The sequence below is a fragment of the Parus major genome, chromosome 1 (genome assembly GCF_001522545.3).
Source record: "Parus major isolate Abel chromosome 1, Parus_major1.1, whole genome shotgun sequence".
In the NCBI taxonomy this organism is placed as follows: Eukaryota; Metazoa; Chordata; class Aves; order Passeriformes; family Paridae; genus Parus; species Parus major.
Window position 1 is genome coordinate 70,978,543 of NC_031768.1, and position 14,294 is coordinate 70,992,836.

At 40.9% G+C, this 14,294-nt stretch overlaps 1 protein-coding gene across 3 annotated transcripts in view; it reads left to right on the forward strand.

Annotated features, from left to right (window-relative positions):
* LATS2 (large tumor suppressor kinase 2) overlaps nt 1–12,970 on the forward strand; it is a 48,791-nt gene extending 35,821 nt beyond the window's left edge. For 2 of the 3 annotated variants that reach the window (XM_015640375.3, XM_033515647.1), the window contains 6 exons: nt 640–772; nt 2,683–4,220; nt 6,939–7,521; nt 8,160–8,342; nt 9,540–9,646; nt 10,398–12,970. In XM_015640375.3, coding sequence (XP_015495861.1) covers nt 640–772; nt 2,683–4,220; nt 6,939–7,521; nt 8,160–8,342; nt 9,540–9,646; nt 10,398–10,892 — 3,039 coding nt within the window. In that variant the 3' untranslated portion in view covers nt 10,893–12,970. Of the gene's footprint in view, nt 1–327; nt 429–639; nt 773–2,682; nt 4,221–6,938; nt 7,522–8,159; nt 8,343–9,539; nt 9,647–10,397 lie in introns of all 3 variants that reach the window. The other variant, XM_033515636.1, reaches the window with a different exon arrangement.
* The last annotated feature ends 1,324 nt before the right edge of the window (nt 12,971–14,294 follow it).

A 14,294-nucleotide genomic window follows, 5' to 3' on the forward strand; every position in this document is an offset into this window, starting at 1 on the left:
TTGCCCCAGTTTTAGTTTTCAGGCTGTGTGTCTGGCACTCATACTAACTTCTCAGTGATGGACACGTGCCCAATAAAATACATCTAAAAAGACTGACAGTGTAGCTTTCAGTTTGGGATGCCCAGTCATTTTCCAAACAAATAGCGAATGATGTCCCAGATGTATTGAAAAGAGCATTTTTTCTTTCTTATTGACTCTAGTAAGCGGAAATCAACCCCTGCCTAATTAGCTTCTCTGCGGTATTTGTGAAAGGGTAAAGTTTTTACTGTGTTCAGGTGTGACTGAAATGCTCTCAAATACTAACAGCTAAATTTTCATTTCATCCAGTGTGAAACTATGCTGCCTTTTCCATACTTGATTCAAAGACTGTTTTAAGGGCTCTCGAAGTACACGTTTTAATTTGAGGCTTCTTTAATTCCAGAATCTGGGTAGGTTGTGCGTTTTGTTATTTTCTTGTAATTTTTGAGTTGGTAAGGCATGCACATGCTTTCAAAATACCAAGTCCATTTGGCTTCAGGCAGCTGTGATCTGGTATTTAAAATGTTCCTATTAATGTAAGAACACTTACTGCTTTCCAGCTTGCAGTCTATCGCTTGGGGTTTGTCACAACGTGATTCAATTCTTGTTTGCTTTGTACAGGAGATGGCTGTCAGAGCACTGAAGCAGACAGGGAGCAGAAGTATTGAGGCAGCCCTGGAGTACATCAGTAAGATGAGCTACTTGGATCCTAGAAATGAACAGATAGTACGTGTAATTAAGCAAACTTCACCAGGTGAGCATGTTGGTTTGTTGTTTTTTTTTTTAATTGTGTTCTTCTTTCTTGCAATAAGGTAGTTTTTAATGTAGGGTCATTGCTGGGGGGAAGTGTTGGACAGCAGTGTTCCACAGCAGTTTTGTTGGAGATGGTGAAGTGAACCTGGCCTTGCAAGGCTAGCTGGGATACAGCTAGCCTGCTTTCAAAGAGCTGCCTGTGTACACATTCAAAGTCCACCTTCTTAAACAGAAGTCTGTTGTTCAAATCCAAGTATTCCCCCATTGGACCAGAACAGACTTACTGCTATACAAATCTAGGGGGTGGACTTCGTCTCTTGACATCAAGATTATTTGCGCAGCTGAATTATGTGTCCCAAAAAAGGACAGTTATTGCTGCTACTTTGTTTTGTGGCCTCTGATAAGGGAAAGCAAAGTCAGCTTGCCCCCAAGGCTCCACATGAATCCTGCTGATAGAGATGACAGATGGGTCTTATGGCTGTCTCCCACTTCTAGGTCAGAGTAGCCACTTTTCAGGATGCTTTGGATTGCCACAGCCTCATCAGTGCACTGCACTGTGTCCCAGCAGATGAGCTGTCAGAGGTGGTGTTGTAATAACAGCCTCACTACTGCTGGCCTTGTGTTATCACAGGAGAAAGCGCTGGCAATTATGGAGTTCATTTTAAAGATCTCTGATCATTTGTCCAACCTGATTACATTTCAAAACATTGCATTCTTTATGGTGTTGTTTAGTGTGGTGCACACCCTCAGTGTGCAGAGAGTATGCAGTAACCTGTCTTAATACCATGCATGTCCCTGTGTGTCTGTAGGCAGCAGGGCTTGTGTGTCAAGGTCAGGAATCAGCAGCTGTGCTCAGGTGTGCTGCATCTGGCCCAGCTGGGACATGCTATACTGCAGAAAGGTTGTATTCCACTCTTCAAGTCTGTTAGTTCAATATGACTATTCTTAAAGGCTTTGTGAAGTTGGGATTTTAAAAGGAAATGGTTTAGGCATAAATGGCCATGGTCCTGTGATTTGTGAGAGCTAAAGAGCCAGAAGGGGAACAGAAACATAACAACAGCACACAGTCTGCCCTTGTCTTTTTAGCACAGCCAGTGCTTTATACACCTGCAATTTGTCCTTAGATCAAAGAACTGATGAAAAGTGCCGTTAACACTTCCACTGTAGGAATGCTGCTATCTTGTCTCTGCACATTCTTCAAGCTAAGATTAATATGTTGACACCCTGAAAGATTTTCCTTCCCAACAGATGGAAGATGAGTAATATGAGGGGATATTCTCTGTCTAACACATTGGAAGGAATACAGGACAAACTGTATGATGCCTTTGTTTAAATGAAAGAGAAGGAAAGAGGGATTTTTGAGAATGATGGAAGAGAGAGAGATGTAAATAGAAAACCAATGTGAGCAGGTGGCTCACTGTGCAGAAGATGGACTATGTGATGGCCTAGTAGTTTATGGCAATGTTGGCTTTAAGTTATATAGAAAGTCCTTCCAGAAGCCTTTTTCCTCCCATTGTTGTACTTAACATTCTGCTCTGTAGCTTCCTCCTGTCTAAGAGCAATGACTGCTAATCCTGGTCCAGCTTTAAGAAACAGGCTGTTGAGTAGTCTGATGAGGTCATAGTTAGGGAATTTGTGCTTCTATTTTCATGATTTGATAGGACTCCCTGATGATTCCTGGCACAAGCATTATTGTGAGCCAGTAGCTCGTTATCAGTAGGAATACTTGGCATCTTTAATTTTAAATGTTCAGAATACTTAATTTAGATTTTGAAAGGTATTTTTATAACACATACTCCCTGAGCAGTGTGCATGTGTGTGTATGTATGTATGTATAGATGCATGAGTAATACAAAGTAATTGGTTCACCTGAATTGTTCACTAACACTCTTCTGTGTTCTTTTTATAAAGGAAAGGGTATTGTGCCAAATAATGTAACCCGCAGGCCAAGCTTTGAAGGATCAAATGAATCTTTTCCGTCCTACCATCAGATTGGTAATGCAGCCTATGAAGGGACAGGTTTTGGAGCAGAAGGTGCAAATATGCTTACTGAGGTTCCAAGGCCATACATGGACTATTTAATCTCTACTTCTCAGTCTTCAGCTATGACTGCTCCTGTGCAGCGACCCTCTGGAGTAGGCACTCACAGCACACCAACGAGCCATCAGCAGAAACCATACCCTGCAAGTATGGAGTCTTCTGTGATTAATTATCCAGTGGCTAATCACAGCAGTCAGGCCTTGCAGCTGCAGGCATCCCATGGCTGCAACAGCCAACACTACAGCAGGCAGCACATGATGGTGCAGGGGGAACCTATGGGATATGGTGTTCAGCGGAGTCCATCCTTTCAAAACAAGATGCAGCAGGAGGGGGGATATGCCAGTCTCCCAAATAAAGGGGGAGTTGTGCAGAACAATACAGGTCATGCATTTCAGCAGGCACCAGCAAGCCTGTATATCTCACATTCTCATCACAAACAGACAAGTCCTTCTTCTCATCAAATGCATGTAATATCCAGAGGTCCAGCCTTTGCTAATGATTTTTCTGACAGTCCACCACAAAATCTATTAACTCCGTCTAGAAATAGCCTAAACATGGACATCTATGACATGAATAATCCTCAAGTTCAGCAGTGGCAGGCAGCAACACCATCACGCAGAGATTCTTTACAAAACCCGGGAATAGAAACATCTCCACGGCAACACGTGTCCTTCAGACCTGATGCCGCTGTGCCGAGCAGAACAAACTCCTTCAACAACCACCAGCAACAGCCGCAAGTGACAGTGTCTATAAGACAGGTTCCTCCGGGAAAACCCGATCCTTCCATTACATCTCCAAACACAATCACGGCAGTCACATCTGCTCACATCCTCCAGCCAGTGAAGAGCATGCGAGTGATGAGACCAGAGCCTCAGACTGCTGTGGGACCTTCCCATCCTGGGTGGTTGCCTGCACAGGCACCGGCTGTGGATGGCTTGGAGATCATGGAGCAGCACGTGCCACCGCCTGGAGCAGCTAATGCCTACCAGCTAGATGTGGATTATGGTAACCAGGAACTGCGGTGTCCACCCCCACCCTATCCCAAGCATTTGTTACTTCCTGGCACCTCTGAGCAGTTTGATATCAACTCCTTGTGCATGGGCGTGGAGCAGACTTTGCGTGTGGCTCCCAGTTCAACAAGCAACAAGGCTGAAGAGAGCAGTGAGCGAAATGATAAAGGCAGCAAGAATGCTAAAGCTGAAAAACCAAGCAAAGATAAAAAGCAAATTCAGACGTCTCCGGTGCCTGTGCGAAAAAATGGCAAAGATGAGGAAAAGCGAGAATCCCGAATAAAGAGCTACTCACCTTTTGCCTTCAAGTTCTACATGGAGCAACACATAGAGAACGTCATAAAGACCTACCAGCAGAAAATTAACAGACGGTTACAATTGGAGCAAGAAATGGCAAAAGTAATTCTTGTTTTGTTATAATAAAATCTAATAGGGTCAAATTGATTATTGCTATATTTAATTTGTAAAAAAAAAATTGTAAAGGTAGAATCCACTGAAGCAGTAGGTATCAGACACTTCCCTGTATCAGACTATATCCACTCAGAAGTGTGGATTCAGGTCTGGGAGGCTGTTTGAAAATCCTGAGATGTGAAACTATATTCATACCAGAAAAGTAAAATGAAGCAAAAACCCCTCCATATTATAGGTAATAACTTAGAAGGCAGGCTTGAGGCTGAGATAATTCTGGCAATACTTTGGCAGCTCTTGCAAAATTCTTTGGTCTAGTTCTTCCTCACTGTTCCATGGTTGCTGTTCATTCACCAAAGCCATGGTTCAGCTTGGCAGTCATGGTGCCATATTTTCAGATGACTATAATAATTCACTGAAAGTTGTCTGTTGAACACATGTAAATAATAATGTCATGCAAGTAACCATCTTGGACCAGCTTGAACTGATTTTGGGACCATTGCCAGAACTTGTTTTAGAGGCAGGTGTCAGGGAGATGCCTTTTGTGTGATAGAACTCCTTTCATGCCTAACTGTAGCTCTCAAATCCAAGCTGACTCTCTGATAGTGCTGCTTATAACAAAGCTGCCAAGCTCTGATGGTTGGTCTGCCGGTTGTGTTTTAATTTTCACTTGTGGAAGAGGAAGAGGGTTTTTTTTTTCCCTTCCCAGGCATGACTGGAATATGGCTAGTCTACTTTTGCATTAAAGGGTAAGCTCTAAGGAAAGCTGTTATTAACATATAATGGGTAATAATTAACTACCCAATCTTCCCTAGCACAGTCAGTTTCCAGAGTCAATTGATTCTATGCTCACATTCCACCAGAAAATGTAGGAGTTTGTTTGTTGAGGTTAGAATTAAAAGAATATTCTTGGAAAATCTCTTGAAACATTGGCATTTTATTGACAGTTAATAGTTTTGTCCTCACTGCAAGTACAAGTTGTATTGTATTACATGAGTTTAGTGAATATTTTCCTGAGACTGAGATAGGGAATGATCTCTAGAGAGGTATGTCTGCATCTAATTGTGCTAGTTCTTCTCTTCTGACTCTTCAGCTTTCCCTTGTTGGAGATAATTCAAGTATCAAGAAAAACAACTCCTTCCCCTAGAAACCCTATCACTGACTGAAAATACACATGCAGAAGGTTTTGGCTATCTTAATACTGCATTATTCTAGAATTAGCAAGAACAGAGCAAACTCATTATTTTACCCTAACAAATAAGTATTTCTTTTATTATGGATTGATGTAGTTATCTTTAATTTTAAAAACAGTATTCCTTGTTTTGATTTGGCTGTTTCCTTCAGTCTGAAACTTCATCCTACCTGTTGTGCAAGTTTCTGTAGACTTCCCCAATCCTTTATTCATACAGATTTAATTTTTATACCATGGGGATCTCATTGCATCATCTGGCTGCCTACATTCATCTTTAGATACCTAGACTACAGATGTGAAATTAAATCAGCCTGAGCAGCAGCCCTGTGGGTGTATGCTTGGGTTTCTAGCCTGCTAATCAGTCAGCTTCAGCCCCCTCCACCCTCCCAATGGCCCCTTCTCACCACGCACTGGTCTTTCTCTCCAAAGTAGTTCAGTTGATGCCAGATAATTCAGCATTTTGGAACTGGGGTGTTCCAGCAGAGAGAAAAGAGTATGCTGCAGGAAGTGAGTTGTCAGAGCAGCCTGGGGATAAGCCATGGGGTTTCTGCTGGTGGAGCCCACCAGTGGTTCTCAGCAGAGCGCCAGACACTGAAGTTGGCTGAGCTGGCACTCTGTAAGGTCTGTCTTGAAAGGTGGGGAAAATCTGGTTGGATCCTGCTGCTTCTCTCTTTTCCAGGAGATTTCTTCTCACAGCCCTGTGAAATGTTACTTGCAGTTACTGGGAGGCTCTCAGGAGATAGGAGGTGGACAAGCCAGCTGTTCTATAGCTTGGGTGCAGAGGGAAAATAATACATTTAGGAGAGAATAGCACCAGGGTCTGGGCTGCAGTGGCTGAGGAGAGACAATACCTGAGGATTTTATGTACATACCTTGGGAGGGGGAAAAGAGAAGTTTATAGAAGAGATGCTCAGGAGATCTAAAAACCTTGAGAGCGGAGGTTGTATATGGCAGAGGAAGAAACACAATTTCTAAAGAAGGTTCCAAGGCACTTGGGAATGTGTAGGTCAAAACCAGATTTTTAATTACAACACAAACCAAACAGCACCCAAGGTAGGAGCTGTTAGTGTGAGTTGCCCTGGGGAAACATTCATGAACAAAGTGAACTGCTGCATGTAGATTTAAGTTTCAGTTTAAATTAAGCTGGGCTTAAGTGCACATATGTATTGTGGAGTGCGGTGGCAAAGTGCACATTTGTAAGGTGTCAACCATGGCATGGTTTGTTATGTTGTAGGCCCCTCTGACAATATTTCCCCATGCCTTTTTGTTCAGCCAAAAGAGACAGGCATACCAATCTCAGATATTGCAAATTCAGGCAACAAGTTTGGGCACAGTGAGTTTGCCCTTTTTTCAGAAATACCTCAACAGACAGACAAGAGAGTATATCCCTCATGAATACATCTTTTCTGGTTCTTGGTTAATTTCTCTGAGAAATGTGTTTTGGGAATGCTCATTTATTTTTCTCTTGCTATGAATATAACAGTACTAGCTCTTGTGGTTTGCTTTCCTTTGTAAAGGCAGGCCTCTGCGAAGCAGAACAGGAACAAATGAGGAAAATTCTCTACCAGAAGGAGTCCAACTACAACAGACTTAAAAGGGCCAAAATGGACAAATCTATGTTTGTGAAAATCAAGACTCTGGGTATTGGTGCATTTGGAGAAGTATGCCTGGCCTGCAAAGTGGACACCCATGCCCTATATGCCATGAAGACTCTGCGAAAGAAAGATGTGCTGAACCGGAATCAGGTGGCTCACGTCAAAGCAGAGAGGGACATACTTGCTGAGGCAGACAATGAGTGGGTGGTTAAACTCTATTATTCCTTCCAAGATAAAGACAATTTGTACTTTGTGATGGACTACATCCCTGGTGGGGATATGATGAGCCTGCTGATTCGGATGGAGGTCTTCCCAGAGCGTCTGGCTAGATTTTATATTGCAGAGCTCACTTTGGCCATAGAGAGTGTGCACAAAATGGGATTTATTCATCGAGACATCAAGCCTGACAACATTCTGATAGACCTCGATGGGCATATCAAACTGACTGACTTTGGACTGTGTACTGGATTCAGGTGGACTCACAATTCAAAATACTATCAGAAAGGTAATATCTTTACCCTTTTTCTAGGATGGTATTGTGTTACTTGTTTTGAAACAAGCACTTCTTGGCAGAAACACCAGATCAGGAAACTGGACAGTCAGTGGCAATATAATGTGTCTGTCTCTCTCTGACTCACTCAATTAGCTTGTTTCCAGTCCTTTTGTTTCCAATACTGTTCAAAACCCTGTCAGTAATGTGGCTATCCACTGCAGCAGCAGTAATTTTTCTGTTGGTACTGGTTTGGAGGGTCTCTTGTGGTGGTGAAATGATTTAATCACAGATATGGAGTAGTCCATATGTCTCCTGCATGTGCTATTGAGTACTGATGTCTGTTGGCAAAAAGGTCATAAACAATTAGTGTAGTTAAGTATACTCCATAGTTCTGTGTCTCCCATATGGAACTATACTTCCTTGTGCTGAGACAGAGACATTTTGTTGGCCTTTTTGCATGGAAAACCAATTGTGAATGGGAGGGCATAAAAAAATACCTTGGTTTAAAGGTATTTTTAAAAAATACCTTTGGGTTTAAAGTTTACATGCTATTCTTCATTGAGAGTAGGAGATGGCTCTGGATAAATACTTCTCTCTTTGTGTGTTGAGTTTTATGACCATGAATGTAAACTTTCTCTCCCATTTCAAAGGGAGCCATACCAGACAAGACAGCATGGAGCCAAGTGATCTTTGGGATGATGTGTCCAACTGTCGATGTGGAGATAGGCTGAAGACATTGGAACAAAGAGCTAAGAAGCAGCACCAGAGATGCCTGGCCCACTCATTAGTTGGAACCCCTAATTACATTGCTCCTGAAGTCCTGCTTCGTAAAGGTAGGTAAACCTATATTTTATTCCTGTTTCACTACTTTTTTTTTTTTTTGCCCCTTGAATAAGCTTGCTGCTATGGAAGATTGTCATTCTGAAGGCCACAAACACTTAGCTCAGATTAAGGAAAACTCCCCATGCTCCAGTGTTTAGCATCACTTCACTGACACTGGGGGTGGCCACACTTTGTTTGTGTAATGTCCACATTCTGAGGCCTTCGAGTGAGGCTGCTAATAAATGCATTGGATCATTTTAATGGTGATATTTTTCAAGTATAAAGCAAATTATCTGTGCTCATGGAGTACAACTCTGACCCCTATCAATTTTCCACAGACCAGTGAGTAGACAGCTGATAGTTCTGGGTCACTGATTCAGATAGGTCACTTAAGTGTGGATGATGTAAACTTATGGAAATACGGCCTCCGCATTCCCAGCTGTAACCTGTAGAATCCAACAGAAAGCTTTCCACAATTTAGTCTGGAACCCTGCATTCAAAAGCTTAGCTTGAGGAATTTGGACAGTGCTTGGTGACTATCCATGCAGAACTGACATGGTCACTGTAGTAAGGAGATTAGGTGTTTAGAGTTGTCTGCAAGCTGGATCCTAAGCCTAATCTTCTCTACCAGATTTCACATTGGATCCTACGTCATTTGATGACACAAATTCCATTGAAATCAGTGCTTTAATCTTTTTTTTTCAGATCTTAAACATACACCTTATTGGTCTTGTCATAGCAATTAAATGATTGAAGTTGTTCCTTTGCTTGAAACTTGCTCAGAAAGTTGTCCATGGCTTTCTTCTGTCTCTAGAGCCAGGCTGTGTATTTCAGCACCTTTTCAAAGTTGTGGAGTCACCTCCACTGAACCTAGGGTGGACATCAGTTGCTAAACATTTTTGTTATTCTTTGAGGTGCAATTTGTGCTGTGTAGCTGTGGGACTGGGCACAAAAAAAACCTCCTTTGTTCTTTCTAATGATAATTTCATGGTTCACTTTTGTTGAGAATTTATTCATAAAGGTTTAAGGATAGCAGGATTAGATCTTTAGTAACAGCAGTAGAATTTAGGTCAGCAAGCAGAAGTCACAAAACTTTTGTCTGAGAAAAAGCAGAAGTTTGTGCTGTGTGTTTTAATAATTAATTGCAAGTAGCTGTATACACATTTTCCTTGCCTAGTGGAGGTCAACCTTTTTGACTTGTCTTTCAGGATACACTCAGCTCTGTGACTGGTGGAGTGTTGGTGTGATCCTCTTTGAGATGTTAGTGGGACAGCCTCCTTTCCTGGCTCCTACACCCACAGAAACCCAGCTGAAGGTAAGTTGAAGCAAAGTTCCAGTCTGTGATAGCAAAATTTTAACCTTTCCCTTCCCTTCTCTTCCATGTACAGGCCTATTCCCCTTTCTTTTACTGGAAAAAGGACTAATGGTTAAAAAAGCCTGATTTAAAATAGTTCTGTGCAAGCACATATTCTTTGCCAGTAAATAAAATCACTGAATATCAGACTAGAGCTGACTTGTCCAACTGCAGAGATAGATATTAGTTTTATGAGTCTTCTCAACAGAATTGTGATTTTTCAAGCACGAGTTCATCCATTTAAATTCCTTAGGGTGCCTATTAATACCCGAAATGCCAGTAACAATTGCAGTTGGCAGTATGAGTGTTTCAAAGTTGAGCAATGATAATTCTTCATTAGAAGGGATCTGTTTCTTGACCACTTTTCCTAGTTTACATTTTGGAGGCAAAGAGAAATAATTCTTTTAAGTCATTCCACAAAATCATGTGTAAACTGAGTATGTTCTCAAATCTAACTATTTGGGAACATTCAGGAAGGAATTTTCCTTTTTAAAAAATGGAATTGTTCCTTTTGTCTAGCCAACAATGTTTCTCTGGTTCATTAGAGTAATTACTAACGGGAAATGCAATCTAGCAGTTGGGTTCTTGAAGCTGTGAACTATGCAGACTGTGAGATGACTTGTTGCGTGTGCACTCCTGTACAGTTCATGTTGGCCATTGGAAGAGTTCTGTTTCCTGATCAGAAGTTCCTTAATACCTTTGTTACCTGCAGGTGATAAATTGGGAAAGCACGCTGCACATTCCCTCACAGGTCAAGCTGAGCCCTGAGGCAACTGATCTGATCACAAAGCTCTGCTGTGCTGCTGAGGACAGGCTTGGAAGAAATGGAGCAGATGATATTAAAGCCCATTCTTTCTTTCACTCTATGGACTTCTCTACTGATATCCGTAGACAGCCAGCTCCCTATGTTCCAAAGATCAGCCATCCAATGGACACTTCAAATTTTGATCCAGTTGAAGAAGAAAGTCCTTGGAATGATGCTAGTGGTGACAGCACCAGGACCTGGGATCCACTAGCCTCTTCCAACAGCAAACACACAGAACATGCTTTTTATGAGTTTACTTTCCGAAGATTCTTTGATGACAACGGGTATCCGTTCAGGTATCCCAAACCTTCTGGAATGGAAGTTTGCCAGTCTGAGAAGTCTGATGTAGAAGACAAAGGTGTGGTGGATCAGACTGGAGCTTGTCAGCCTGTATATGTGTAAATTATTGTATAGAGTACTCCAGATAAGACTAATCTCAAATCCAATAGGGCCTTTAACTGATCCTTTAGGATCTGATCCTGCAACTCTTGTGAAGGTGTATCTTCAGCTGAGGCTGGAGACATCCTGGGGAGTAAAAAAAACTTGCAGGACCAGGTCCTAAAGATGGCACTCTTGAAAGTTCAGGTCAGTTCTACTGTAAATAACTTTGTTCATAATTACACTTGAAATCCTGATCTTCACCAAAATCTGCAAGGCCAGCAGTCTGTCATTTCTAGGCCTATTTTTATTTGAGGTCAGTGTCCCCCTTACTCAGATTAACACTTACAGACTTCTGCAACTGTCAGCATTATTTTTTAAATGAATAAAGAGCACTTATATTTTGTTTATAGCAGGGTTTTTTTTCCTACTAAATTATAGGGATTAACTTTGACAAATCATGCTGCTGTTCTTCTTTTCTACATTTTTATTTTATCCATAGCACTTACTTCACATTTAGGAAGATGCATAAAGCTGAAGAACGTGATGAAAGGTCTCTGTGCAATAATGTAAGAAAGGAAAAAAAAAAAAAGAAGAAAAATGAAAAAAAAGAAAACTGCTCTCTAATTTTCTAAATTTACTGATGCCATTGTATTCACATTGTGATTTTTATTATATGTATTTTCCACATTTCAAAATTGTGACATAACCTTAAAGCTGCTTTATTTCCTTCTGCTTATTGGAGTGTAATAGAAAGCGTGAGCAAGTGGCAACTTGGGTGTGATTTCGTTGTCTAGTGTGTGAAGAATGTTGCATGAGCAGTGTTTTTCTATTTGAAATGGCCTTTTCTTGCCATTCACAGGCAGGTCCTGTGGATTCATTTTTCTAAGGGTCTAAAATTAGACCATTTTAAACCGTGTGTTGATAATGTGTTGTGTGGATGGTTTCCTCTTATGATTGTATCCAATATTAATTTTGTAACACAGATTGCAAAGGTTATACCTGAGTAGTGGTGCCGTGGTCTGATGTAATAGACAGTTCTAGCAAGCAATGTCATGGGCACACACATTTCCCCACTGAGGATCAGCAGCCAGAACATTACAACGGAGCAGACTTGTGGGGAGAGCCTGGATGGGGCTGGCTCAGGCAGGGAGCAGCGCAGAGGCAGAACAGTGTCCAGACTGGAGCATCTCCCAACACGGGGCTCCTGTAACATGTCGAGGCCTTGCCTGCAGCTCCACAGACACCTATGGAACCTGGAGGTACGTGGCTTTCCAGACATCAGACCCCACATGTAACTGGCTTTGTATCCCTTTAGGATCCTAGTGTTTTAGGCACTGACATTGGAAAATGTTGGCATTTTTGGTAGGTCATTCTGTCCCATTGTCTAGAGGTTAAAATGTTGCTGTGGCGGAGCACAATAGGCCTTCATTTCTGTCAAATTATAGGCATACTTCGAAATACCAGTTCTTAACTATGTTAAAATATGCATTTTTCTTGTATGTATACGTGAGAATTATTCAAGATGATATCAGAATACTAAAGATAATTAAGCCATACATATTTGCATATATATTATATATAACTAAATAAGTAAACACACACAAAAATCCGTAATTCAGATTAGTGTAACAGTCCTATTTAAAGTGATTGACCTAATAACATTTGAGGAAAACACTCCTTTAATGTGTTTTTGCTTTGTTTTTATTTTTAAATCTGGAGCTTCATTATTTTTTCGGTATATTATTCCACATATTATTCCTTAATGTTTTAGCATATCCTATCCATTGTTTAGATATCTAAGCAAAAACATATGAATTCATCAGCCTAAACTAAACAAAAATGATTGTGTATTTGTTTACATTTGTATGAAAGGAATGTTCTGAGGTATGCAGTGCTTGTGTTGTGACAGTTCATGTAAGATTCAGTATTACTGCTTTTTTATATAGTAATGCCATTTTTTTGTTATTTACATCTATCTGACATTCTTTCATGTGGTAGGTTCTTTCTCAGGAACTCAGTTTAACTGTTATTTATTGATATATCATTGCCTTTGAAAGCTTCTACTGGCAGAATTTATTAAAAATCTGAATCAAAATCTACAATGTGTTATGTGTTATTCAATCCTCCTTCAAGACAGAAGTTTCAGTGGATTTCTTTTTTGTAATGCTATTGATGAAGTTGAGCTACAAACATAAGATCCAAATCTCATCTCTCCTGCAACATTTGAGGTGGAATCTCCAGGTACCTTCAGACAATTTCTTCTGTCCTCACAGCCCTTAGGAATAAGGAGCAGGATTCCAGGTGAAACTTGGTTTGGAGTGACCAGGTCAGTGGATGGAACAGATATGGAATGGAATAGATAAAACTGAACACAGTCACTTTCTATGCAGTGGTGGTGCTGCCAGGGCAGCCACAACCCTGGCTTGCTCCCTTTGGCAGTTGCCTCTGATTAATTTCTAAAATGTAAATAATTTCACCTGCACATACAGAATCTCTGCAACTAACCAAAACAAGAGAAACCAGCCCAGAAGGAAACGGGTCCTTTCACCATTACTGATTTACAATCTGTGCTGCAGGGAACAGAAGCCAACTCCCCTTTCATCTAAAGAAGAACTGATTTGAAAAACTGATCTTTCACGTTTATCAGGCACTGTCTGTAAAAGCCTCTCATCCTTTGCAGACATTTCAGAGGTAAACAGAAACTTGGGAGTAAATTTCATGAAATTTGGACAAGTAAACCTTGTGCCACATCCTGAGGCTGCCTCTAATTCTTGTTTCTGCTGAACTTCTTGCAAAATCAAGTACCTTCTTTTCAAAGGTTATAAAAAACTCAGGTTTGGTATTAAAATACCTCTTCCTTAAAAACAAAGCAAACAAAAAAAATCCCAAACCCAGATAACTTTATAAAGAAACAGAAAACTATATTGCCCAGCTGCCAGGAACAGAAAGGAGCCTATTCAAACCTTTCACACCCCATCACATCCCTGTACTCTTCAGCCTGGCCAGATTTGCTGAGCAGCAGCAACAATTCTTGAGAAGCAAATTATTCCTAGTTGGATGCAAAAGAACTGGCAGTGGAAGTTATAACCAGGTGCCTAGCTTGAGCAACATGAAAGCTAAATGAGGGAGAGAAGCATTTGACTTTTAAATGGAAATGGAAGAATGAGGCTATGCAGGAAGCAGGCGATAGCCTGGAACTGGATGGAAAATTGGTCTCACGGGCACAAGAAAATTCTTTTCCCTGTAATTTTTGAGGTATGAAATAACTGCTTTAAAAGCTTTCCTAGAGAAATTGCAACGAGATGAGGAATTTAGAACATATAATTTGGTGTGATCCCAAAATGCAGAAACATTGGCACAAAATGGCAACTGTTACTAAATTTATTATTTGACTTAAAAATAATAAATCTTTCCCACAGGAAA